The 27,888-nt window shown below is 40.1% G+C and overlaps 1 protein-coding gene across 1 annotated transcript in view; it reads right to left on the bottom strand.

Moving 5' to 3' along the window:
* Positions 1-27,050, bottom strand: part of cpne3.S (copine III S homeolog) — a 37,583-nt gene extending 10,533 nt beyond the window's left edge. The window contains exons 1-10 of the mRNA XM_018223846.2: positions 26,895-27,050; positions 16,003-16,134; positions 14,388-14,567; positions 13,264-13,338; positions 12,288-12,359; positions 10,199-10,282; positions 9,272-9,361; positions 2,126-2,224; positions 805-891; positions 540-599 (exon numbers count right to left, since the gene is read on the bottom strand). Of these exons, the coding sequence (XP_018079335.1) occupies positions 540-599; positions 805-891; positions 2,126-2,224; positions 9,272-9,361; positions 10,199-10,282; positions 12,288-12,359; positions 13,264-13,338; positions 14,388-14,567; positions 16,003-16,134 (879 nt within the window). The 5' untranslated portion in view covers positions 26,895-27,050. The remainder of the gene's footprint in view (positions 1-539; positions 600-804; positions 892-2,125; positions 2,225-9,271; positions 9,362-10,198; positions 10,283-12,287; positions 12,360-13,263; positions 13,339-14,387; positions 14,568-16,002; positions 16,135-26,894) is intronic.
* Between the last annotated feature and the right edge of the window lie 838 nt (positions 27,051-27,888).

The following is a 27,888-nucleotide window of genomic DNA, read 5'->3' as shown; positions in this document are numbered from 1 at the left end:
GGCAATTTTCTATTTATGATTACCCAATGGCATATACTACTAGAAAAGTATATTATTATGAAAATGGTTTATTTACATGAAGCATGGTTCTATATATGAGCAGTTTCATGCAATATCATTTTATAGAGACCTTCATTGTTTAAGGGGTATAGTTTACCTTTAAGTCTACTAGAAAATCATGTAAACATTAAATAAACCCAATAGGTTGGTTTTGCTTCCAATAAGGATTAATTATAACTTAGGTTGGATCAAGTACAAGCTAATGTTTTATTATTACAGAGAAAATGGGAATCGTTTTAAAAAATTCTGATTTGTCGGATAAAAGGGAGTCTATGGGAGATGGCCTTTCTGTAATTAGGAGCTTTCTGGATAACCGGTTTCCCGATAACAGATCCCATACCTGTATTCAGCAGCTGCTTAACTATGACAGGCTTCAGGCTAGTAACAAGTGTGCCAAGAATCAATGAAGTATTTGTAAAAAATATTTTACTTTTAATTTTTGTATCAAAAAGCAAAATTGCAAATATGGAGATACTTACAACAAAGTTCATCTGACACCCTCCCATGATGTAGTCAAGAAAAGAGTATTCCTTTGTGATCTGAAAACAGAAGCCCCATACAGAATAAGGATCCGTATATTCAGGCCTGGCCAACAGGAGGCCCATGAGACGGCTATGGACCCCCAAAATATTTTATGCCATTCAGTTACCAGCCCTATGTTTGACAGCACCACTTGATACAGGTTTTAGGGGCAAAAGATGTAAAATTAAATGTTTATGGATATACGTCTGTATATGTACAAACCTCACAGTGCTTCACGCTCACTGTCCCGGAATTCTTGTAGCCTTTCTTTTTTTTCTTCTTCTTCTCATTTATGCAATCAAATTCCATCTACAGAAATAAGAAAATGTGCTGTAATGATTATGCGTCTTCCCTATACTTCATTCCCCATTGTTAGAGCTAGAATAATCAGGCAGAAACCTCATACTTCCCAATAACCTTTGCACCAATGATTAACTAAGAAGGGGAACTCCAGTATATAAGTCTAGTATATATAGGCACTAGCCTAAGGGCAGAGACAGACGAGAAGATTCGAGGGAGATTTAGTTGCTCGGCGACAAATCGGAGTGCTTCATTTTCCCGAAGTTGCCTCACGAAGAAAACGAAGCACTCTGAGTGCCATCCCGCCGGCGATTTTCGATTCTAGCCGGCGGGGAGGCAGTTCGGGGAGATTAGTTGCCCAAAGAAGAAGCGATTTGTCACCGGGCGACTAATATCCCAGAATCTTCTCGTCTGTCTTTACCCTAAGAGACATTTTTTCCCCAGGTAACAGGTATATACAGTCTAGGGGTAATAAACGACAGGGCTAGAGAATATGTGTGCATGGTACAGGATAAGCCAGCTCCTTTTGAATATTAGCGAAAAGGCCACAGGCAAAAAAATGCCATAAACAGCTATGGGATCTATTGCCCGTAAACCATTAGCCAGAAAGCTCTGAAATACGGCAATGCTGTTTATCACTGTATCCTATTTAAATAAATATTCATTTTTGACTTGCTCTGTAATAATAAGACAACAGGGTTTATTTACTATGCACTGTGTACAATTAACGGCAGAGAACTACCGATCCTTTTCATAATACTCCAGAATACTCAGGACCTGAGGTTTTCCAGATAATGGGTCTTTCCACAATTTGGATCTTAAGTCTACGAGAAAATCATGTAATCATTAAATAACCCCAATAGGCTGGTTTTGCTTCCAATAAGGATTAATTATATCTTAGTTGGGATCAAGTACAAGCGACTGTTTTATTATTACAGAGAAAAAGGAAAAGCATTTTTAAAAATGTGGATTATTTGATTATAATGGAGTCTATAGAGACGGCCTTTCCATAATTGAGAGCTTTCTGGATAATGGGTTTCTGGATAATGGGTCCTATACCTGTACTACCAACCTTCCCAATGAGAGTGACTCAATACACAAATCCCAGACCTTGGTGTTCATTCCTGGTGCTTCCCAATTAATCCTCTTTAATCTAATTCATCTGTATGAAATCATTTAGATGTGATGAAAATGAGATTTGCAACTAGCCCCTATCACATCCTTAATGATGATCTCCACTTACTGGTGAGGAGCGAGAAGCTTGCTGGAGTTTAGACATGCTTGTGTTAAAGGTCCCAATGAGGTCGTGAGACCCATCATCATCATAGTCAAAACATTCAACCTGAAACACAGGGAATGCATTCAGTCCAGGCACCATTGAGGGGCAGACGAAGATCTCATGCATTAAAAGTGGTTTTTCACCTTTATATTAAGTTCTAGTATGATGTAGAGAGTGATATTCGGAGACAATTTGCAACAGGTTTTAATTTTTTATTATTTATGGTTTTCGAGTTATTTAGCTTTTTATTCAGCCACTCTCCAGTTTGGAATGTCAGCAATCTGGTTGCTAGGGTCTAAACTACCCTAGCAACCATGCATTGTTTTAAATAAGAGACTGGAATATGAATAGAAAAAGGTCTGAATAAAAAGTATCAATAACAATATTTTTGTAGCCTTACAGAGCATTTGTTTTTTAGATGGGGTCAGTGACCCCCTATTTGAGTGCTGGAAAGAATCAGAAGAAGGTAAATAATTCTAAAACTATAAAAAATGAAGACCAATTGAAAAGTTGCTTGGAATGAGCCATTCTATAACATACTAAAATTCAACTTAAAGCTGAACCCCCTTGAAATTGTTCTGAAAGGTATGAAAACCAATGGAGAATGTATCCACAAAAACACAATGAATAGTCGTTAGTAGGGATGCACTGAATCCACTATTTTGGATTCGGCCGAACCCCCAAATCCTTCGTGAAAGATTCGGCAGAATACCTAACCCTAATTTGCATATGCAAATTAGGGGTGGGGAAACATTTTTTACTTTCTTGTTTTGCAACAAAAATTCACGCAAGTTCCCTCCCCCACTTTAATTTGCGTATGCAAATTAGGATTTGGATTTCTTGTTTTGCAAAAAAAATTCACGCAAGTTCCCTCCCCCACTTTAATTTGCGTATGCAAATTAGGATTTGGATTCGGTTCGGCTGGGCGGAAGGATTCGGATCTCATGCATTAAAAGTGGTTTTTCACCTTTATATTAAGTTCTAGTATGATGTAGAGAGTGATATTCGGAGACAATTTGCAACAGGTTTTAATTTTTTATTATTTGTGGTTTGAGTTATTTAAAAAAATTCACGCAATCCGAATCCTGCTGAAAAAGGCCGAATCCCGAACCGAATCCTGGATTCGGTGCATCCCTAGTATTTAGTAAGATCATATGTATGTATGTATGTATGTATGTATGTATGTATGTATGTATGTATGTATGTATGTATGTATGTATGTATGTATGTATGTATGTATGTATGTATGTATGTATGTATGTATGTATGTATACATATATACACACACACATATATATATATATATATATATATATATATATATATATATATATATATATATACACACACACACACACACACACACATATATATACACACACACATACACATATATACATATATATATATATATATATATATACACATACATATACACATACATATATACACACACACATATATATATATATATATATATATACACACATATATACACACATATATATATATATACACACACATATATATATATACACATACATATATATATATATATATATATATATATATATTATATACATGATTAATGGCTCTGAGATCAATATACGGTAGCCTTCATTCAAGAAAAGCAAACAAACTCAAGAAAGGATGATGATTCTATAGTTAAAATGAGAGTCATGTGATGATTGCCAATGATCTTTATGCCACTTTTCATCCCTCAGTTTGTCCTATTTGGTAAATCGATGGCGTCATTCTGTGGCCTTTTAAGTCTGGCTTTACAGAAAATACACCGTTAAAGGATAAGTAAACCTTACAAATAAGTGAATGTAATATTGATGAGGTTGCTATTCTAAGCACTTATGCAATGTAAATTCATTATTATTTTTTTTTAATTCCAAGATATTAAGGGATACATATACTGTTAACATCAATGAATTTTGTTACAGCAGCACCACCCGCTGGTCATTTTCAGACCATTCTGACCACCAAGTAGACCAGGAAGAAGTTTTGAGAAAGTTTATGGTTTTTCCTAAGCAGAAGAACATCAGAACAGCCTCTTTCTTTCTCCTGACAACTTCCTTGACTACTTGGTAGTCAGAATGGTCAGAAAATGACCAGCAGGTGGCGCTGCTGTAACAAAATTCATTGATGTTAAAGGGATACTGTCATGGGAAAAATGTTTTTTTCAAAATGAATCAGTTAATAGTGCTGCTCCATCAGAATTCTGCACTGAAATCTATTTCTCAAAAGAGCAAACAGATTTTTTTTATATTCAATTTTGAAATCTGACATGGGACTAGACATATTGTCAATTTCCCAGCTGCCCCAAGTCATGTGACTTGTGCTCTGATAAACTTCAATCACTCTTTACTGCAAGTTGGAGTGATATCACCCCCCTCCCTTTTCCCCCCAGCAGCCAAACAAAAGAACAATGGGAAGGTAACCAGATAGCAGCTCCCTAACACAAGATAACAACTGCCCGGTAGATCTAAGAACAACACTCAATAGTAAAAACCCATGTCTCACTGAGACACATTCAGTTACATTGAGAAGGAAAAACAGCAGCCTGCCAGAAAGCATTTCTCTCCTAAAGTGCTGGCACAAGTCACATGACCAGGGGCAGCTGGGAAATTGACAAAATGTCTAGCCCCATGTCTGATTTCAAAATTGAATATAAAAAAATCTGTTTGCTCTTTTGAGAAATGGATTTCAGGGCAGAATTCTGCTGGAGCAGCACTATTAACTGATTCATTTTGAATTTTTTTTTTTTCCCATGACAGTATCCCTCTAACAGTATCCTTTAAGGTCTTGGAATTAAAAAATAAAATGAATTTACATTGCAAAAGTGCTTAGAATATCACCCTCATTAATTTTACATGAACTTATTTTTAAGGTTGGCTTATCCTTTAAACAGGTACGACAGTTAGCGGTAATGGATTATTTCCACGATTTTGATGCATGGTGTTAACCGGCCTCTACACTGCAGATTTAACAATTGCACTATATTACCACCATATTACCTATAAACATAGGCATTCATACAAGTAATAAAAGAAATATGTTTTTCTTACCAGTACAAATATGCTGCTCTGCATAATATTACAGTAAGGTAAACACTAAGACAAAGGTATTATTTTAAGTCTTTCTAAAAACACTGAATAGGGCAATAATAAAAAGATAATTTGAAGTATAATAATAGAGAAGTATTGGTACAGGCTACAGTTTGGCAATGTCTAGAGCCGGTCACACATAATATCGAAGACTAATATTGGGGCACAGAGCTCTGATCAAGCAAGAGGAGCAATGACATGAACTACCACAATGTGCCAGAGAATAAAGGATTTTTATCTCAAGAGTAATAAATACCACACATGCTAGACCTTCTATTGGATTAAAATGAGGGGTCGGCTAATTCTGTGACATGCTCTGTTCATCGGTCAATCCATTTTAAAGTAACAGTAAATTCAAAAAAAAACGGAAAGTCTATCAAAGAAAATCAAATATAATGTAGTGTTGCTCTTCACTGGTAAAAGCTGCGTTTTCTTCAGAAAGACAACTTTAGTTTAAAAAAATAAGTGGTTGTTTAAAGAAACAGTAACATCAAAAAATGAAAGTGTTTTAAAGGAATGACAATATCATGTACTATTGCCCTAAACTGGTGTGTTTGCTTTAAAATATAAACAAGCTGCTGTGTAGCCATGGGGGCAGCCTGTCAGGATCCCAAGGGTTCTGGCACTGTCCTTCGACGCAGACGTTGGAATCCACTTTGTGACGCAGCGCGTCCGGATTTGACACAGGCCACATGACGCTGGCGCCGTGACGCATCGCCATTGACGCTGGGGCCTATTTAAACCTTCCTTCAAGGTCAGGACTTTGCTCAGACATCGTCTTGGCTACTCTACCTAAGACTTTTGGAAACTCTATTTCGTGAATTGATTTTGGAACCTTCAGACTACACTTGCTGATCTCGCTTACTGCTGTGACGCTTGCAACTTCTCTGCTTTCCTGGTTCGACCTTGCCTGTCCCTGACTACGATGATCTCCGCCTTCCCTGACTCGGCCCACCTGACCATTCTTCTTCTTCACTACAGAGAGAGCCATACTTCACGATCATCACCACGGTTATTTCGGCTCTCATACCTTCCCCTACCAGTTTCTCCTCTCTGCATATTTGAGGACACACCGTGTGGGGTACTGTAAGAGCGGCCTTCCTCCAGCTAATTGGTTGAAACAGACTCCGGTAAGCCTTAATCAGCCATTCAAGCACAGGATACACAGTAGATAACAGATAAGTTCTGAAGAATCCCATTGTATACTACACAGCTTATATGTTATTTGCTGTGTATCCTGTGCTTTTCTCCTTATTCAGCTTTGAATGGCTGCCCCCATTGCTACACAACAGCTTGTTTATATAAACTATTGTAGAGATTCTGAAGCAAACATCAGATGTACCAGCGCATCACAATGGTATATTACATGCTTGTTACTTTAAAACACTTTCATTTTCTGAAGTTACTGTTCCTTAAAACATGGGGCAGCCATTCAAGCTGGAAAAAAGGCACAGGTTACATATAACAGATAAAACACCATTGTATTGGACAGGGCTTATCTGTTATCTGCTATGTAACCTGTGCCTTTTCTCCTTTTTCCAGCTTGAATGACTGCCCCCATGGCTACACAGCAGCTTGTTTATATAAACAAGAGTAGAGTTTCTGAAGCAAACACACAGCTTCTATCAGTGCAAGGCAGCAGTACATTATATTTTTATTACTTTGCAATACATAAATTTTTTGGTGTTACTGTTCCTTTAACTACCAATAGATTATGAGCTACTGAGATACGGCTATGGAACTGTACTGCTGCATCTCTATGGATAGAAAATGGGCTTTGGTGCGTGGTTCCCAAACCGTGGGACTTGAGGGGTGCTGTGCAGAGGATGGGGGGGTCCAACTAGAGACCACATGGGGTTACATTTAGGAGTGAATGTATACTTACTGCCCTGGCTTTCCCTGAAATTGTTGCAGGGTGAGTGTCATGTCCATAAACTAAGGAGGGCTTGACCGAATAGGGCATCAACCTAAGGCTGTGACTGACCTTTAACTTCCCATAAATCACAAACCCCTAATTTTAATCAGCAGAATGTGCAGTATCAAAACAAAGGGTATTTTTTGGTAAATGATGAACGAGATTCTGAAGAATGTAGGGATGCATCAAATCCATAATTTTATGGTTTCGGAGGAATGCTGAATCGTGCACAAAAGATTTGGCCAAATACCAGATTTGGTCGTCGGTGAACTCCCTGGACTAGACCTGCCCAGAAGGGTAAGTAACAAGTTAGGGGCATTTGCCCAGCGGGAGGGGTAGGCCAGGGGGAGGAGGGAGGTGGGGCAATACACGGGAGGGGGTGGGGGGTTTGCGCCGACTAGGTTTCCTTCCCCTTTAAGGGCGTTATTTCTGACTATTTTCTGAAAACGACTCCAACCAAATCTGCACAGACTTTTCCCCCCTATTTATCAATACATATTCACAATTTTTTCTTGTGTGGGAAAAAGTCCCAATAAAATCGGTAAAAAAACCCAAAGCCTGCGATTTTTTCTGATTTTGTGATTGAAAACTACGTTTTTTTTCGTCAGATTGCCTGAAAGCTAAAATTTTTTCTAAAACCCAGAGCAACTCAGAAAATCTCAATTGTTAACGTGACATATGTCACCGACTTCTACATGTTCTCGGCAGGACTGAGTTGGAGTACTTTTTTCATCTGTCTTTTAATACCATGGGACTTTAATAAATCACAGAAAAAATTGCATCCTCCCCTGTAAAAGTCCGACTAGAACAATTAGAAGCTTAATAAATTAACCCCTAAGTGTTTTAAATTAACTTAAAGGCTTTTAACAAATTGAACCATGGATTTGGTGCATCCCAAGAAGAAAGCGGAAATACTGGAAATAAGGAACATAAAAATTGTTCTACTTACATAGTTGCTCCCCATTAAGCATGCCACTGAATATATAAATGTAACAATACTTAGCTTTCCTTATCATTATAATATTTTTAAGGAAAAAGAGAGATAATGCAGATATCTATGTTATTGGAATTAGAGAGAACAGTAAAAGAGTCATTTGCTTGTGCAGTGCGCAAAGAACATTGCATGGGGGTGGGGCAAATAATTCTCTCTGAGCGCCACAATTTCTTGTGTGCACTGGCCTCATAATTATATACTGTACTTGTGTATACTTGAGTATGACATCATATCACATATATCTGCCGGTTTATATTCTTTGCACTACAGTTCTGACTCTGCTACATTGTTTCACTATTTAAAACACAAAGGGATAAATAAGCACTGCTTTCAGCTGCAAATTTACAAACAACTGATAATAATAATAATAATTATTAATTGGAATATTGGAAAATTGCTCAGAATTACATGCAAAAACATATTCTGGGTGGAGATGCCCTGGTTATGTACTTAATTTGTACATGTAAACTGGTAGTTAAAGGAGAAGGAAACCCAGTCGGCGCAAAAACCCTCCCCCCTCCCCTGTGTTGCTTCCCCTCCCTCCTCCCCCCTGGCCTAACTGTCCCGCTGGGCAAATGCCCCTAACTTGTTACTTACCCTTCTGTGTAGGTCCAGTCTACGGAGTTCACCGACGCCATCTTCTTCCACGCAATCTTCTTCCTGCTTTGACCGGCGTTTTGGCGCATGCGCAGTAGGAGCATTTCGCCGGTACGGATCTACTGCGCATGCGCCAAAAGTCACAAAGTTTTCCTTTGTGACATTTGGCGCATGCGCAGTAGATCCATAGGGGCGAAATGCTCCTACTGCGCATGCGCCAGTCAAAGCAGGAAGAAGATCGCTTGGAAGAAGATGGCGTCGGTGAACTCCGTAGACTGGAGCTGCGCAGAAGGGTAAGTAACAAGTTAGGGGCATTTGCCCAGCGGGACGGGTAGGCCAGGGGGGAGGAGGGAGGGTGGGCAACACAGGGGAGGGGGGAGGGTTTTTGCGCCGACTGGGTTTCCTTCTCCTTTAAGGTAAGAATACATTCTTCTGCACAGCAGACGTTTCTGTCCTTATTTGCAGCTGTACAGTAAATGCTTGACACTCACCCGGATTGGCTTTTCCATGTCACCATTGCAGAGAGATTGAAGGGGGATCTTGAATGGTCTCCAGACAGGATTCAGATTGTTTTTAATCACCTTAAAAACAGACATACGCATGAGATTGAAATTCACTATTCCTCATTCTGAATCTCTGTAGTACTTGAACCCCCAATTTGATCAGCATGTTCCCACTACCCAACTAGCCTTCCGACCCTAGGGGGGGGACACGCGAAAACGGACGAGCTGTCACATTTGACCAGAAGTGACGTCACTCTGGCACTGAATCTTCGCAAAAGAATAGATCCCCCACAAGTGAGGGATCAAGCCCGCACCTTTGTTCGGTACCCAGCCGGGTTACCCGCAGACTGCCTGCACGCAGGTCTGGATTTGTGGAAACCAAGGCCTGGGCCTAGGGCGGCAGGATTTTAAGGGGGCGACATACTGCTCAACCACATCAATGTAGGTTAAAAAACACTGGGGATGAGCGGAAAATATATTAGTTTTTAAAAATTTCCTGTGTGCCAATCCCCAGTGCTCCAGACCTGATGATAAAAAAGAGGGGAGGGTATGGGGGCGGCGAATGGCAGCAGGCCTAGGGGCACCCACTATGGCCTACCCACACGGCCAAGGAATCAGGGACTTTTCAGCCGAAACTGGACCACATTGCGGGTATTCCGCTAGTACCGGCCCAATACAGGACGTTAGCAACTGTCAGCCAATCAGACTGACTTATGGATGCAGCTTCTTATAAGTTACTGTCTACACAAACAACTTACTGATATTCTTGTATTAGCCAGTTATTTTATATCATTATAACAATTAGTACTGATTATTGTATCCCTTCTTGTTGCCTTTGTTAGCAAAACAAATAAGGCCAGTTATAAGTAATATAAATACGGTTTTGTCTGTGCTGAGGTCTAACAGGAATCTTACTTCTGTTCTATGAACCATCTGCCACCGCCCATCGTCTGTCTGCTTGTGGAACTCCAGATAAGGGTCAGACTTGCCGAAAAAGTCCTGCAAGATTTACATCAAAGCCACTGTAAGACTCAAAGTATAGCTGGTTATTATTTCACAGTTACAAGGGTACAACAACCATACAATAAAACAGCGCTATCCAATTCTCAATATAGTGTGTAACATGTATATACAAAAACTAGATATTTTCCACTTTCTCTCTGGTGTTTAGGGTAAAATATGAAGGTGAGTACTTATTTAATATAATAGATATCCCTGTTACTACTGACATGCCAAACAATAGCTTCATACACTGTACAGATATGGGACCTGTTATGCAGAATAGGTTTTTTCAGATAATGGATTTTTCTGTAATATAGATCTTTATTCCTTACGTCTACTAGAAAATCATGCAAACATTGAATAACCCCAATAGGCTGGTTTTGCTTCCCATAAGAATTAATTATATTTTAGTTTGGATCAAGTACAAGGCACTGTTGTATTATTACAGAGAAAAAGGAAATCACATTTAAATACTTGGGATTTTTTGGATAAAATGGAGTCTATGGGAGACGGCCATTCTGTAATTCGGAGCTTTCTGGATAACTGTTTTCCAGATAACGGATCGCATACCTGTACCTATAACCTTGACTAAAGGTAGGGATACACCAGATCCAGGATTCTAATTTGGCGGAATCCACGTGCCTGGCCGAATCATCTGAATTTGGTTCAGTGTTCGCCTGAATCCTTCAGTAAAGATTTAGGATTCATCCAAATCCCAAATTAGTGGATTCGGCAGGACGATTCGTCATGCTTGGCTTTGAACTGTGTGTACGTGCCTGTTGCTTCTGTTTTATTTAAGAACTAACTTAAATCCAATGCAGTTATACTTACTATCTGCCTAATAAAAAGGAATTCCAGCAATTAGAATTTCCGTTCAGACAAATGAACTGTGAAACTGTACCATGCATGCCCCAATGGTCTGACAGATTTTTGCCTGACCAAATCTGTACATATGAAGCAGTGTTGTGGAGTACAGGTATGGGATCCGTTATCCAGAAACCCGTTATTCAGAAAACTCAGAATTTCAGAAAGGCTGTCTGCGATAGACTCCGTTTTATCCAAATAATCCAAATTTTTAATTTTGTTTTTTACTGTTATAATAAAACAGTAGCTTGTACTTAATCCCAACTAAGATATAATTAATCCTTATTGGAAGCAAAACAAGTCTATTGGGTTTATTTTATGTTTACATGATTTTCTAGTAGACTTAAAGGGATACTGTCATGGGAAAAAAAAAATTCAAAATGAATCAGTGAATAGTGCTACTCCAGCAGAATTCTGTACTGAAATCCATTTCTCAAAAGAGCAAACAGATTTTTTTTTATATTCAATTTTGAAATCTGACATTTTGTCAATTTCCCAGCTGCTCCAAGTCATGTGACTTGTGCTCTGATAAACTTCAATCACTCTTTACTGCTGTACTGTAAGTTGGAGTGATATCACCCCCTCCCTTTTGCCCCCCAGCAGCCAAACAAAAGAACAATGGGAAGGTAATCAGATAACCAGATAACACAAGATAACAGCTGCCTGGTAGATCTAAGAACAACACTCAATAGTAAAAACCCATGTCCCACTGAGACACATTCAGTTACATTGAGAAGGAAAAACAGCAGCCTGCCAGAAAGCATTTCTCTCCTAAAGTGCAGGCACAAGTCACATGACCAGGGGCAGCTGGGAAATTGACAAAATGTCTAGCCCCATGTCAGATTTCAAAATTGAATATAAAAAAAAATCAGTTTGCTCTTTTGAGAAATGGATTTCAGTGCAGAATTCTGATGGAGTAGCACTATTAACTGATGCGTTTTGGAAAAAACATGTTTTCAAATGATAAGATCCCTTTAACGTATGAAGATCCAAATTATGAAAAGATCTGTATTCCGGAAAACCCCAGGTTCTGAGCATTCTGGATAACAAGTCCCATACCCGTACTAGGATTGTGAAGGTAAAAAGCAATCACTTGTATACATTTAAGCACATTTTATATATATATATGTATATATACCTTATTGTCTAATTTCCTTGCTTCAGCTTCAAACTGAATCACTCTGTTATCCTTCACTTCCTCTGCTGATATCTACATTGAGATGAAAAGAGATGAAACAAGTCACTCCTGGCTTCTTGAACGGGACAAAATTAATATTATTGTTAAATATCACCCTTAAGTATCTTGCCCTTCTAGAAACACGCATCACTAAATATCTTTTCTACTGCATATAAGACATTTATAGAAAGTGTGCTTACTGAAATGACAAAACAGAAACCCGATGTAAAAAAACGCGCTTTTAAAGAGATATTTTGGTAACAGCTGTAATATCTACAGTATGTCACACGTAGGGGGTTATTTATCAAAAGTCAAATTTTAGAGTAATGTGAATTTTTTAAAACTAATAAAATTGATTTTATTTACAATTCGCATGGTATGTTATTTATGAAAAAACTTGAACGTCTAAAATTCAATCGATAGCCCTGACCCGAAAACGCTAATCGAACTCGAATCGAGTTTTCCTTCAAAAAAAAAAACTTTTGCATGTCAAATTTTTTTGACATGCAACATTTTTTTTCTCCCATTGGAGTCTATGGGGCGTCATTTTCCAAGCGAAACTTGGCAAAAATTTGGCTCATCGCTACTATTAACATCTTGAAATAGTACAAAGGGCCTTGTCCATTGTCTTGTACGTGAACCCGGCAGGTTTTAGGTGCAGAATAGTTGAATTAGAACTGTTTCCAGGGTCGAGGTGAGATAAATCTTACATGCAAATTCGAGTTGGTGCTTTTAAATTTAAATGTGTGAGTTTTGATCCAAATTTTTTTTTGAATTTACCATTTGAACCTTAGTAAATCTGACCCATGGGGTTTTTTTTTACCAGCGGAGAAAACACCATGTATAACATTAGCCCAATCAACAGACTTAAGGCACTGGTTACCCACAAAATCTGACTGTAATAAAAAATGACACTAACAAAGGAGATTGTTCATACCGTGATGGATCCTTTTCCTGCCGGCTTGCCATTTTTCAGTACCAGGGGCTTGGTTAGGTTCTTCGAAGCAACAATCTTTAACAGATTTGAAAAAAAAAAGATTTTAAAAAAGTATACATTCTGTTCTAAATATAGAGGAACTTCCCTTTTTAAGGCAGAGACACACGGTCAGATTTGGGGAGATTAGTCGAACAGGAGATTAGTCGAACTGCCCTTCTGCCGGCTAGAATGAAAATTGCTGGCGGGATGGCAATCGGAACGATTCATTTTGCAAAGTCGCCTGAAGTTTCCTCGTAAGGCAACTTCGGGCGACTTTGAGTGCCATCCCGCCGACAATTTTTATTCTAGCCGGCAGGAAGGCAGTTTGGGGAGATTATTTGCCCTGAAGAAGAGGAGATTTGTTGCCAGGCGACTAATCTCCCCAAATCTGACCATGTGTCTCTGCCCTTTAATGGCACATAATGGATGAGGCCACAACAAAAAGGCTAGGAGGAGATAAGGAAGGTTGTGGTCAGCCAGACTTTTCCTTTTAATAACCACAAAAAGAACCGAAAGATCCTGTGTATCATAGATGCAATAAAACTTTATGTTACCGCACACCTCCTTCCACTTATTCTGCGTAGTGGTGCTGGTCCACCGTTGACCTTGCCAGGTCACCTTACTGCTTTGTAGTTTCGAAAAACGGTCCGCACACACCAATATTGCAGTCGGGGATTGTGCCCCTTTTATTAATGCCACCAACAATAAATATTCAACGTTTCGGGGGGACACAGCCTCCTGAAGAAGGGAGGCTGTGTCCCCCCGAAACGTTGAATATTTATTGTTGGTGGCATTAATAAAAGGGGCACAATCCCCGACTGCAATATTGGTGTGTGCGGACCGTTTTTCGAAACTACAAAGCATATCATAGATGCAATCTCATTAGAAGATTCAACAAATTTTCTTAACTCTAAATTTTTCCAACCGCTACGTAAGCAATTGCTTTAAGAAGAAACCCATTATTTGTAGAATGAATGGGTGGGAACAAGTATTTATTTACATTCTGACCTGTAAATTGCAGGACAACCTAAAAAAAAAATCTTGATTTAATCGTGCTGTATGATTTGTCAATGGCCTCTACCTACCTGTCCCAATGTACATTCAAATTCTCCCAAGAAATCATCATCACCCAGGTCAACGGTTTTGTTGTCAATGTCATAAATTCCAAACTTCAGCTTCTGAACCACTTCAAAGTAGTAATCGACTAGGAACTTATTTGAGAACTTTGGGTTCAAGCAGTTCTTAATCCTTTCGGTCCTGCCGATCTGACAAATAAACAATGGCACTTATAATTCTCAGAGGTCCTGAATGCAAAGTCATTAAAATTTAACACATTAAGACAATTAGGCTGCCCCTGGCTGCTCTTTCACAGCTTAGAGAAGAAATTCACCTGATTTCTTTGGTGAGGGAAGGGCATGGCAGCCTCCAATCATATCAATAAAATCATAATACACATTTTATAATCATTCAGTACACTATACTAGGAAAGGTTATTTTTGGCACAGCGAGTATGAAACTATGGGGATATTTGCAGACCCAATCTACCACACTCAACTCACTTTAGAAACACAGGAATCAGGATTGCAGTTCCCATTTACTTATTGACATTGGAAGCCCAATGACTTCCTCTGCAGCTAAATGGTGTTTGACCTGAGAGTTCAGATGGCTGTTCCACCAAAACTGTTGGGTTGTACTATGAAAAACAAGAGAAATTCCATTCCAGGAAATTGACTCCTTGGGTAAGACATGGATATAATTACTCAAATCAGGTCAGTGTCTCTTTAAAAGGAGAAGGAAAGGCTTAAATTAAGTAAGCTTTATCAGAACACCCTATATATATATATATTACACCAGTAAACCCTCAAAATAATGCTGCTCTGAGTCCTCTGTCAAAAGAAACACCACGTTTCTTTCCTTCTATTGTGTACACATATGGGCTTCTGTATCAGACTTCCTGTTTTCAACTTAAACCCAGTTTGCTACCCTCTCCCTTCCCTTTTCCCCCTCTCCTCCCTGCTGTAATTTGAGCCAAGAGCTATGAGAAAGCAGGCAGGAAGTGATGTCATGCCAAGCTAATATGGCAGCTGCTATCCTAAACAAACAGAGAGTGTTTCTAGAGCCGTTTATGGTAAAGCATTCTGCAGAATAAATATAGTGTTATAACTTGCTTCTGTAGCTTTCCTTCTCCTTTAAAGTCTCAAATCACACAGTGTCGTTTGGTTGCCAGAAGACACACACAGCCATTTTCAATCTGACGAAAATTAATTTCTTTCTGGATTTTAACATAGACTTTCATGGAGTGTTCACTAGAAAAACCATGAGATCAGATTTCTTCTTGAAACAAATGTGACCCATAATCCGTCCCGGCAAGAATAGCCATGCAAAATAGATATTTTTTAAATATATTATACTCTGTATTAATATAAGTTGCCCAGTATAATGTTCCATCTCAGTGGATGTCAAACCTGTAGGCAACCAGCTGTAGCTAAGAGAGAACCGTTTCCCAATTCTGTTGGAGGAGTTGTAGATCAGCTTGAGCTGAAGGTTAGGTTAGACTTCCCAGAACTGAAAGCAAGAAGGATCTTCCGGGGATGGAAATCAATGTACAGTAATACTTACTTCTGAAAGATCTTTATAAGTATGGTAGTGAATTTGTCAAGAAAGCTGGCAGATGATATACAGATATTTGGTCAGCATTACCTCAAACCATTGGTTGCCACTGGAGTTCAATAGCAGGATACATAGTGGGTCAGACTTGGAGCTGACATCTCGATCTAGAAGATTGGTGCAGGAGACGCTCAGCTCCACTTTGGTGACACATTGTGCAGCCATCTATTAAATATAAATGGAAAATGGAATATTAAAATATTGAAGATGTGCGTCTTCATTCTGCCAGCAAGACATAAGCCAGACCTTCTGCCCTTTCTTTATTTTCTATCCAGTAAACAGACTTGATGGGCATGTGTCTCTAGAAAAATCATATTTCATTAAACAGATGTCGCATCAGGATTTGCCCAAGGAACCACAGCTGCTTCATGTAGTACAGTTATAATACACAAAAGCCATGAATATCTTGTAAATTCTATCCTTATAAACGGTGAGTTCTGATGTCATCAGTTATAAACGGGGAGTAGTGATGTCATTTCTGTCACATGACTCACTAAAACTTGTGTATTATAATAAATAAAATACCCCCAGTTGCAGAATATGAGGATATTAGAAGTCACCTCAGAGTTCCATGACCTGTATAAAAACACTCGGCCTTCGGCCTTGTGTTTTTATAAGGTCATGAAACTCCTCGGTAACATAATATCCCTATATTTTACAAGAGGGGGTCCTTTATTCACTATACAAACAGTGACTAGTGATGTCATCAGTTATAAACGTGACTAGTGATGTCATCAGCTATAAACGGTGAGTAGTGATGTCATTTTGGTCACGACTCACTAAAACTTATGTATTATAATAAATAAAGTACCCCTTGTTGGAAAATATGAGAACATAAGACGTTACCTCGGAGTTCCATAACCTCAGCCTTATGCTTTCATATGGTCATGGAACTCCTCTGTGACTTATAATATCCTTATATTTTACAATAGGGGGTACTATATTCACTATATAATGATCCATGGCTAAGGGCCATAAAAAAACAATAAATAGGGATACTACTTGAAGGGCTTAGCATCAGTATGAGATGCTTTATCCGGTAATCCATTATCCACAAAATTCTGTATTACAGGAAGGTTGTCTCCCATAGACTCCATTATAATCAAATAAACCACATTTTTTAAATGATTTCATTTTTCTCTATTCAGGTATGGGATCCGTTATCTATGGATCCCATTTTTTTTAAAAATTATTTCCTTTCTCTCTGTAATAATAAAACAGTACTTGCTCTCAACTAAGATATAATTAATCCTTATTGGAAACAAAATCAGCCTATTGGGTTTGTTTAATGTTTATATGATTTTCTAGTCGACTTAAGTTATGTAGATCCAAATTACGGAAAGATCAGGGTTTCCTTTTTCTCCCAAAAAATCATGATCACCCAATTGTCAATATCATAAATTCCAAACTTCAGCTTCTGAACCACTTCAAAGTAGTAATTGACTAGGAACTTATTTGAGAACTTTGGGTTCAAGCAGTTCTTAATCCTTTCCGGCCTGCCAATCTGACAAATAAACAATGTCACTTATAATTTTCAATGATTTTCTCGACATTTCAATGAAAACGATGCCATGCTTTTAAAGAGATTATTCACAGCAGGGCAGGGATTGGTGTAAGAGGTGAATAATCTCTTTAAGGGTAAGGCCAGACGAGGAGATTCGGGGAGATTTTGTCGCCTGGCGACTTATCGCCACGTCTTTTGCGCGACTATCTCCCCGAACTGCCTCAGCGTCTTTTCCACATAGGCTACAGCGCAAAATCGGCTGCGCTAATGCACACGCGGCGATGCGTTTTCAATAGTCGCCCAAAGTTGCCTCAGTGAAGCAACTTTGGGCGACTATTGAAAACGCATCGCCGCGTGTGCATTAGCGCAGGCGACTTTTCATTCAAGCCTATGGGGAAAAAGCGCTGAGGCAGTTCGGGGAGATAGTCGCGCAAAAGACGTGGCGATAAGTCGCCAGGCGACAAAATCTCCTCGAATCTCCTCGTCTGGCCTTACCCTAAGGATCAGGGCACACAGGCACATTCAGGGAGATTAGTCGCTCAGCGACAAATCTCCTCTTCTTCGGGGCGACTGATCCCCCCGAACTTCCCGCCGGCTAAAATTTTGCAGAAACTTCGACGTCTTCGGAAAATGAACCGCTCCGAGTGCCATCCTGCCGGCGATTTACATTTTAGCCGGCGGGGAGGCAGTTCGGAGAGATTAGTCAACCTGAAGAAGAGGAGATTTGTTGCCGAGGCGACTAATCTCCCGGAATCTGCCTGTGTGCCCTGACCCTAAAGCTGTGACCTAAACGTGTATAGAAGGAACTGGATTTTGAGCTGGAAGAAACTACAGCAACTTACCAGCACGTGACTCGCATTTACATAAAAGCCAGTGAAAATGTCTTGCTTATTCCATGACTTCAATGCAAAGTCACTTTCTGTGACACTCGGAGCTAAGGGTGCCTGAGGCAATAAATCGGATCATTTCATCTCAATCTCCTGGCTGAGAGGCAAGTGCAGCACAGTCGTATAAAATAAGTGACTAATGTTTAGTTTAGGCTCGGTGATTACAGTTGGGTGAGGAGGCAGTTATCATAATCAATCATAACCTTTGAGATAACAAACTCTATGATATCGTTGTATAGTAAATATTTATTATAGGTCCACTATTATTTTCCATGATAAGTTACTTCCTTTATTGTATTCACTTGTTTAGGTGCTTAAAGGGCAGGTCAACCCCAAAATAAAACTTTGCCTAATAAAAGAAATTATAATTCTAAGCAATTTTTCAATATACATCAAAGGACCAGTAACATCAAAATTTCTTTAAAAAAATTGTAAGTATACCTCGAAAAAAAAACCCACCAAGACTAATTAAATTAACAAAACAAATTGTTTTTTGATGTTGTTACTTTTTAAACAATGTTGCAAAAGTCTTGGTTCCTCAACAAAGACAGGTCTTTTAAAGGAACAGTGACATTAAAAAAAGACTTCAAGTACTAATTTAAGTTTATTCTTCTAAAATCATAAAATACTTTTCTAAAACTATAACAGACTGCTCTGCTGGAAAACTGTTTATATAGGAAACCTGCTCTAAGGTAGTGCCTCAGACACTATTTTGCCAAATTTAGCCAGGAAAACTCAGATTTTGCTCTTTTTCCCCAGTTCTCACACTTGGACCCCTCACTTCCCAATTCCTACTTTCTGAACAGAGAAAGACCCTCCCCTTTTCCACAGGTGAAAAATCATAAATCCCAACACCTGTACTGGCTTTTCCAGCCTCAGTGAACACATCCCCTGTTATTCTCCACATATTTCTGTCCCACAGAACATTCTGGGAGAGATATAACTTCCCTTTAGCGCAGAGACACGCGCTGCTATTTCGGGAGATTAGACGCAGCTTTCAAATGGGGGTCATTGACCCCATCTAAAAACAAATGCTTATTTGGGTAATTTGGACTCTAGCAACCAGATTGCTGAAATTGCAAATTCGAGAGCTGCTGAATAAAAAGCTAAAAAAACTGGAAAAACCACAAATTAAAAAAAAAAATTGTCTCAGAATATCATTCTATACATCAACGACTTTCTCCAATTACTTGTGTCACAGTTTTTCTAATATTGAAGTGTAAAGTGTAATTTTTCACCTTCTAAGACACGGGAAGATTCAGGGAGATTGGTTGCCTGGCGACTAATCGCCGCGTCTTTGAGGCTACTAATTTCCCTGAATGGCTTGCTGGTATCTTGCACCCGCTAGCGCTAAAGTCGCCTCACGAGGCGATTTCGAGCGACTTTGTAAAACGTGTTGCTGCGTGTGAATAGGCGCAGACGACTTTAGCGCTAGCGGGTGCAAGATACCAGCAAGCCATTCAGGGAGATTAGACGCGGCGATTAGTCGCCAGGCGACTAATCTCCCTGAAATCTTCCCGTGTGGCCTAGCCCTAAAACAGCTCTGGGAAGGGGGGGTCGCTGACCCTGTAAAGTGTTCTAAATTGATACATTTAGTTGATACAGTTCTTATCTTTGTCCCTGCTGAGCAGAATCAGAGTTTCATTACAGGCAGCTGTTAGAATTGATACAATAGTTGCTCATACTCCAGAAATGCAGCTGAGAAATGTATCAACTAAGTGTTGCAAAATTGTAACAGTTTAGAGTCTGCGAGCATCTATGTATGTATATCAATACTCAAACCATTTGTAGAAATTTACCATCTTTTGTCCAGGATACGATGGATGCCCTAAGACATCTACAGGGCATAACATTAAACAGTCATGATTTCCTTGCATGCCTAGATGTGGAGTCACTTTATACCAGTATCATCCATGAAGTAGGCTTAACTGCAGCCAAGGACACTCTAAGACAAAGAGGTCCAGCATATGAAAAACACAGTGCCTTTGTGATTGATCTTTTAGAATTTATCTTGAGGCATAACTACTTCACTTTCAACTCACACTATTACCACCAAACGAGGGGGACCGCAATGGGCAGTACATGCGCCCCCAGTTATGCAAACATATACCTAGGGTGGTGGGAGAGCAATCTGGTTTTTGGGGATGAACTCATCGAATACACGCAACATATCCCTATGTGGTTACGCTACATAGACGATATTATACTGATTTGGTCCGACACCAAGCACAAATTCTATGAATTCATCGATAAACTTAACATTAACGCAATCAATCTGAAAGTGACTGCTGACATCAATATATAACTAACTCCTATGAAATACTTTTTTGAGGCGATCTGGTAACTTTAATATCATTGGAACCACAGTATTTTCGAAGGTTCAGCAGCTGGCCCCTTACAATGAATGTATTGGGGAAATGTACTGGCAACTGATTGCTGTCTCACTAAGAGATGAAGCAATAAGACGCGCACTTCCGCCAGCACATAATAGTGACACGGACGGAATACCGGAAGTGACGTCACGCAGACATGCGAAACTGGAAGTGACATCACGGACATGCGGAACGCAGTAACCAGCGCATGTAGCCTATTTAAAGGGGAGAAAGGAGCGCGACCAGCACTTATGCCCCCGACGAAGCTGCTTGTCAGCGAAACGCGTAGGGCAGCGTAGGTGGAAGGTGGTGTGAGTAGCTCCCACTCTTCCCAACGTAGCTAGGTAGAATACTCTGCTGGGGGAAGGGTGGAAGGGTGGGAACCGGTACCTTTGGTGGTATAATTATTATTCCTATTGAGCAGGTACTGACAATGGGTATTTAAACCTGCTACTAAATACTTTTTACATACCCACCACCAGTCCTACCTACGCTTTGAGTTTTTAATTGTGTGTCATTTTAGGGACATGGTCCCGCACGGCGTAGTGTTTTTTCACGCTGTGAGTGTGTATGCTGATGTGGCCAAACGAATAATACTTTTTAAACAGTTTGAATTAAAAGTTATATTTTAATACTTTGTAGCAACTTTTGCTTGAACTGGTTGGCTGGCTGCAGCTGATCTGGATGGGTGTGACACTCTCCAGTATTCAGTGTAGCTGTTTGTTGTCTTTTTAGTTTAGAGTCTGCGCCTGAATTACTGAGCTGTCAGATTGAAACACCAGGTACAGGGACATTAAACTTTAATTTAGATTTTGTTTTTATGCCAGCTTCCGTTGCTATGGTAACAACTGAGCACAGCAACATGTAGCTTTGACAAAGGACGAGCTGGAAATCTGGTGCAAAGCGGCTGCTAAATGGAATGCCCCAAAACCTTTTATTATTCACCAGCACAGTGCAGACCCTGGGGCTTAGATATACAGATATAAACACACAATAAAATCTAGGTTAATATATAACACAAGCCAACAGATTTTCTTCCCAATGTTCACTGCACTTGCAACATACTAATTATATTATGTAAGGCTCAGTTATTATGTTTCACAGCAAATTCCCCCGGGGATGTGCTCTCTGAGCTCCGCTGCAGATGAAGTACAAGTCTCAGCAATGGAGTTACAGATCCCTGATCCAAACAAGTCAGGCGAGGTGAGCAGAAAGGCCTCTCAAATGGGACATTCATCTTTCTAAACTTATTACTACAATGTTAGTAAGGCTGCAACCGCGGTTGTCAGGCTTTTTAATTTAAAGGAGAACTAAACCCTAAATGTGGCTAAAAATGCCATATTTTATATACTGAACTTATTGCACCAGCATAAGGTTTCAGCTTGTCAATAGCAGCAATGATCCAGGACTTCAAACTTGTCACAGGGGGTCACCATCTTGGAAAGTGTCTGTAACACTCACATGCTCAGTGGGCTCTGAGCAGCTGTTGAGAAGCTAAGTTTAGGGGTTGTAGCAAATTATCAAGCAGAAAATGAGGTTTGCCTGTGATATAAGAGGATACTACAAAGCTGATGATTAAATGATGATGCTAATTGCATTGGTTTATGTGCTGTCCTATAGTAATAATCTGTATTAATCACTAATCAGCCTTATATTGCGACATTTGTGTACTGTATATTGTGAGTGGGTCCCTAAGCTCAGTAAGTGACAGCAGCACAGAGCATGTGCAGTGAATCAGCAGAAAAGAAGATGGGGAGCTACTGGGGCATCTTTGGAGACACAGATCTTTACTGCTAAAGGGCTGTGATTGCCTTGGGCTGATACAGAAGCCCAAAAACATAATGTACAACATTTCTAGCTACTTCTTTAGTTAAGCTTTAGTTCTCCTTTAAGCCCCCCCCCCTCCATCCCTTGCATATTCAGCCTTTGGTCAAGGCCCCCCTTTGCTCTTAAAATGATACTGTCATGGGAAAAATGTTTTTTTTTCAAAATGCATCAGTTAATAGTGCTGCTCCAGCAGCCTTCTGCACTGAAATCTGTTTCTCAAAAGAGCAAACAGATTTTTTTACATTTAATTTTGAAATCTGACATGAGGCTAGACATATTGTCAGTTTCCCAGCTGCCCACAGTCATGTGACTTGTGCTCTGATAAACTCCAGTCTCTTTTTACTGCTGTACTGCAAGTTGGAGTGATATCACCCCCTCCCTCCCCCCCCTCAGCAGCCTAACAACAGAACAACGGTAAGGTAACCAGAAAGCAGCTCCCTAACACAAGATAACAGCTGCCTGATAAATATAAGAACAGCACTCAATAGTAAAATCCAGGTCCCAGTGCGACACTAAAGTGCTGGCTCTTTCTGAAAGCACATGCCCATTTATCAAAGGTCAAATTTCGTATTAATGTGAATTTTTAAAAACTCCCCTAAACTCCCATAAATTCGAAATTCGAAGTTATTAAAAAAAAAATAACATTTTTAAAACTGGGATGAATTAAAACGACCTGAAAACTCGAATCGAATTTGATTTGAATTTAAAAAACTAGATTGGAACGTCAAGAAGGCTGCAAACAACTCATTGATCCCCCATTGATTAAAACAGCAATTCTGCAGGTATTCGGTGGGGAATAGTCGAATTTGAAGGGGCGAGAGTATGATAAATCTCGAAAATCAAATTCAAATGTTTTAAAAAAAAAAACTCAGTGCAAATTTTAATAACTCCCTAGTCGAATTTGACCATAAAAAACAATTTAAAATTTTAATTTCGAATTTTCAATTCGACCCTCGATAAATCTGCGCCTTAGTGTTTCCTACAGAAGAATGAGTCACGTGGACCCCTTCTAACACACCAGCAGTCATATATAATTGCGCAAGTCCCCGGGCCAACAGGTTTTTATATTTTTTGGGGAGGGACAAAAGTAGCAACTGCTTTTCACCCCCTCCATCAATTCCATACAGCCTCTTTATTCCCAGTGCAGTCAGTGTACTTTCCAATTCCATCTAATACAGCAATCTCTCCCTCTCTTGCTCCCAGGCAAGATGCCAAAGAACATTTGCTGCAAGGTGCATGGGTTGCACTGCTTGTTAGACAAGATTTAATGTATTTTTGTTCAAAGAATAAAAGAAATGCATTAGAGCCTCCCCATATAATTAGACATATGTAGCAAGTCAGACTGTTGTACTGTCACAGTCAGCCAAAAACACTGTAATATAGCACTTGTACCACCAGTACAGTATGTGACCGCCACTATAGCATAGGGCCCAATATTCCAGCATGTATCCAATCACTACTATATGTCTTGCGATGCTCCATTCTCATTGGTTTATGTCCCATTGGTTTATGTCCCATTGGTTTATGTCCCAGCAATACAGTTTGTGTCCCACAGCTATAGTATATATCCAACCACTACTCTGTACTGTATATCCAGCCACTGCAGAGCGTGCGTGTAAACCCTGCAATATGTATCCCACCACTACAGTTATAAAGCCAACAGCGATGCCAATTTAGCTTTTATTTTTAAATTTGTAAACCTCAGCACCAAGCAGGCAACATACTGTTCTGTCTCTCATGTTCTTTGTCACATTGCATGGGAAAGTTCCTAGTTTTTTTTTTTTAACCCCACCAATCTATTGCAGATGCTGGGAATTGTGCAAGATTGCACGATCCTGCACCATGGAAAGGCTGTATATAGAAACCACTAAGAATAAGCTATTTAATAATCTGGCACCCTTGTAAGAGAGAGGTTTAGTAAAAGGAGGTAAAACAGACACTTTTCTGTCAGCACCTTTCAATATATGTATTATGAAGCCCATGGGGTTTAGCATTAGAGCGGCTATAACTGGGAAGTCCAGCAGCAGTGTATCTGGCACATAAAGTGATCTTATTGTGACAAGTACTGGTTAATAAAACAAACAGTGCAGCTTCCAAAAGCAACAAAACAGTTTGAAGAACAAGAAAAAGGCACTGTCTCATGCCACCTCTCCCCCTTCCTCTATGTAGGAATTGGACTCCCTGCTCGCTCTCAGCGTCTAAATACAGTAGGTGGTCTGCACAGATAAAATGTATAAAATTACTATAATAATAAATAAGGTGTATACAATTGCTATAATAATAAATATAATAAAAAATATAATAAAAAAATATAATAAATATATAAAAATATAATATTTACACTGTTACACTGAATCAAAAGTTTGTTACCAGGGAGGGCAGCTTCTGCATTATGTTAAACAATGCTGGGCGTTATAGTATATGTTTGGGACCTGTAATCCAGAATTCTCAAGACCTATGAGTTCTGGATAATGGATCTTTGTGAAATTTAGATCACCTAATAAAAAACTATTTAAAGGGATTCTGTCATTTTAATTTCTAAATTGTTTACACTGCAAATAATTCACTCTACAATATAAAATTTAATTCCTGAAGCAGCAAGTGTATTTTTTTCAGTTGTAATATTGGTGTGTAGGCGCCATCTCAAGTCATTTTGCCTGGTCATGTGGTTTCAGAAAGAGCCAGCACTTTAGGATGGAACTGCTTTCGGGCAGGCTGTTGTTTCTCCTACTCAATGTAACTGAAAGCGTTGTAGTGGGACTTGGATTTTACTATTGAGTGCTGTTCTTATATCTACCAGCTGTTATTTTGTGTTAGGGAGCTGCTATCTGGTTACCTTCCTATTATTCTGTTGTTGGGCTGCTGGGGGGGGGGGGAAGGGGGTCATATCACTCCAACTTGCAGTACAGCAGTAAAGAGTGACTGAAGTTTATCAGAGCACAAGTCACATGACGGGTGCACCTGAGAAACTGACAATATGTCTAGCCCCATGTCAGATTTCAAAATGAAATATTAAAAAATCTGTTTGCTCTTTTGAGAAATGGATTTCAGTGCAGAATTCTGCTGGAGCAGCACTATTAACTGATGCATTTTGAAAAAAATGTTTTTTCCTATGCCAGTGTTATCTGCGGATATGGCCTTCCCATAAGTCAGTGCTTTCTGGATAACGGGTGTCAGATCCCATACCTATACAAGAATATGTGGAAGTTCAGAAGTTCCCCGTCACTAACGTGCGCCAATCATAGGAATATAATGAAGCCGTTTACTATATCCTGTACCTGCACAACACTATGAGACTGTGTGGAAATAGTCACATTCCACTAGTAGTGAAGCAATGGAACACTGATGTGAGTCATATTGTGTCATACTGATGTGTCACCGTACGTATAACTGATGGCACATGCCTAAAGGTGGCCATAGACGCAAAGAACTGCTCGTTTGGTGACATCGCCAAACGAGCGGATCTTTCCCCGATATGCCATTAACGAGCATGGCTTTATCGGGGGTAATCCAAACGTTCGGCCGTATGGGCAATGGGCTCCGGCGGGATAGGTCGGGTCAAAATCAAACCTGTCCGATCGACCAAACGACTGATCTCCGAAAGATGTTGGCACTCTCCACACACGATCCGAAAAGCTGGCCATAGGATCTGTGCGTCTATGGCCAGCTTTAGGCAGCAGTATGGCAGCACCACTAGTGTATGAACAGCTGGCAGTTGCAGCGCTCCCCCATTACTTTTTCTCAGGGGTCACAAACGGGAGTCATGTTTGTGCCCCAAAAATTGTTGTGGAACCAGTTCCCGCAACCTTGTCATCACATCTCCTTTCTACTGTAGTTACAAATGAGCCTTTATTAAAGGGATTAGGGAGACCCACCCCAAGCAAATAGGAATCTCTGCTGTAGGGCACATAACTACTACACCCATAAAGCTGCACATCTATCAGGCATGGGCTGGCCGCCTGTCTTTACACAAACACTAGTGAAGCCCACAGACTGGCATTTCATGGTACAGACAACTCTGTAATCAGATTGGCCACACAGTCCCCTCCTGTGAAACAAGGTTGGTGGCACCTCCACAGCAGGGAATCCAGTCTGTTAGCAGCTTGGGCGAAGCCATCCATGCCTGGGGGGGTGCCAAATGTGGACTGGGCATGGGATACCAACTCCCAGTGGCAGGGTCAGGGCCCATAACAAACTAGGCTGCTAGCAGATGGTGTAGCTGACAGGAACATACAGCACAAACAGCCTATCCGTGTAAATACCACCCACTCCTGTACTCGGAACACTATGTGCGCCCCCCCCCCCATAATCTGTGGGTTCAGCTGCCCCTCTTACCTCTGCGCTCCCAGACTGAGCCGAGCCTGTGTGTGTGAGAGATAGAGTGTGCGTGTGTGATACCCTCGGCTGCTGCTGCTTGTGTTGCTTAATTGCCAGGGCCACGCCCTCTGCCCCTCCCGCATACTTTGCTTTAGAGCCAGGGCCGGGATTTCCTGAGTGGGAGTTTATTCCGAGTTGCACAGTAGGTGTGTCAGTGGGGGTTACCGCTCTCATCTCCTACACAACATTACATGGGGAATGCCACAAGGCTGAATGCTAGTACAGGGCCTGCTGCACTTCAACTGGACTTAGTCTGGAACAGATATGGGAGTTGTTGGCCGACGAGATTCTGGTTGAGTGTCTGACTGGGGTGCAAGTCCCCCCCAAACATCTTAGCCCACACGACTCACCGTAAAGGGAGAGTCAACTCCGGAATAAAAAATTGCTTGATACAAGAAAACAAAATTCTGAGCAATTTGGGGTGCTAAATATGGGCTTTGATTGGCTTTTTGGTACTTGTGTGGATTGACAGCCTACAGGAGGCTCTGCTTGGCCAAAATTCCTGTTTTTTATGCAACCAAAACTTGTCTCCTAATCACCTGCTTTAAAACCACTGGGAGCGACGTCCAAGGACTTGGTGAGCAACATGTTGTTCATGAGCCACTGGTTGGGGATCACTGGTATAGGCTGATAAGAATCAGCAACATCTGATGGCACACAGGACTACAGGAATTCTTCCAAAAATTCTTTATTTACGGATTGCAAATGCAACGTTTCGGGGAAAATAAATCCCCTTTGTCAAGCATACGAATTCAGAAAAAAAGTGCATACATATAACCAAATAAATTATTCAATTAGTGTGTCATACATAGTTGTCCAATAGTGTGTAATAGTTAATTATCCAATCAAAGAGAGTGAAAATGGGCTGATAAGGCAACATAGTTGAGTGAACACATAACTAGGGCTCTTCAAATAGGCCACACCTACTCAACTATGGGCTACCGGGAGTTTT

The sequence above is a fragment of the Xenopus laevis genome, chromosome 6S (assembly GCF_017654675.1).
Source record: "Xenopus laevis strain J_2021 chromosome 6S, Xenopus_laevis_v10.1, whole genome shotgun sequence".
Lineage (NCBI taxonomy): Eukaryota > Metazoa > Chordata > Amphibia > Anura > Pipidae > Xenopus > Xenopus laevis.
This window is presented reverse-complemented; position numbering and strand designations above follow the sequence as displayed.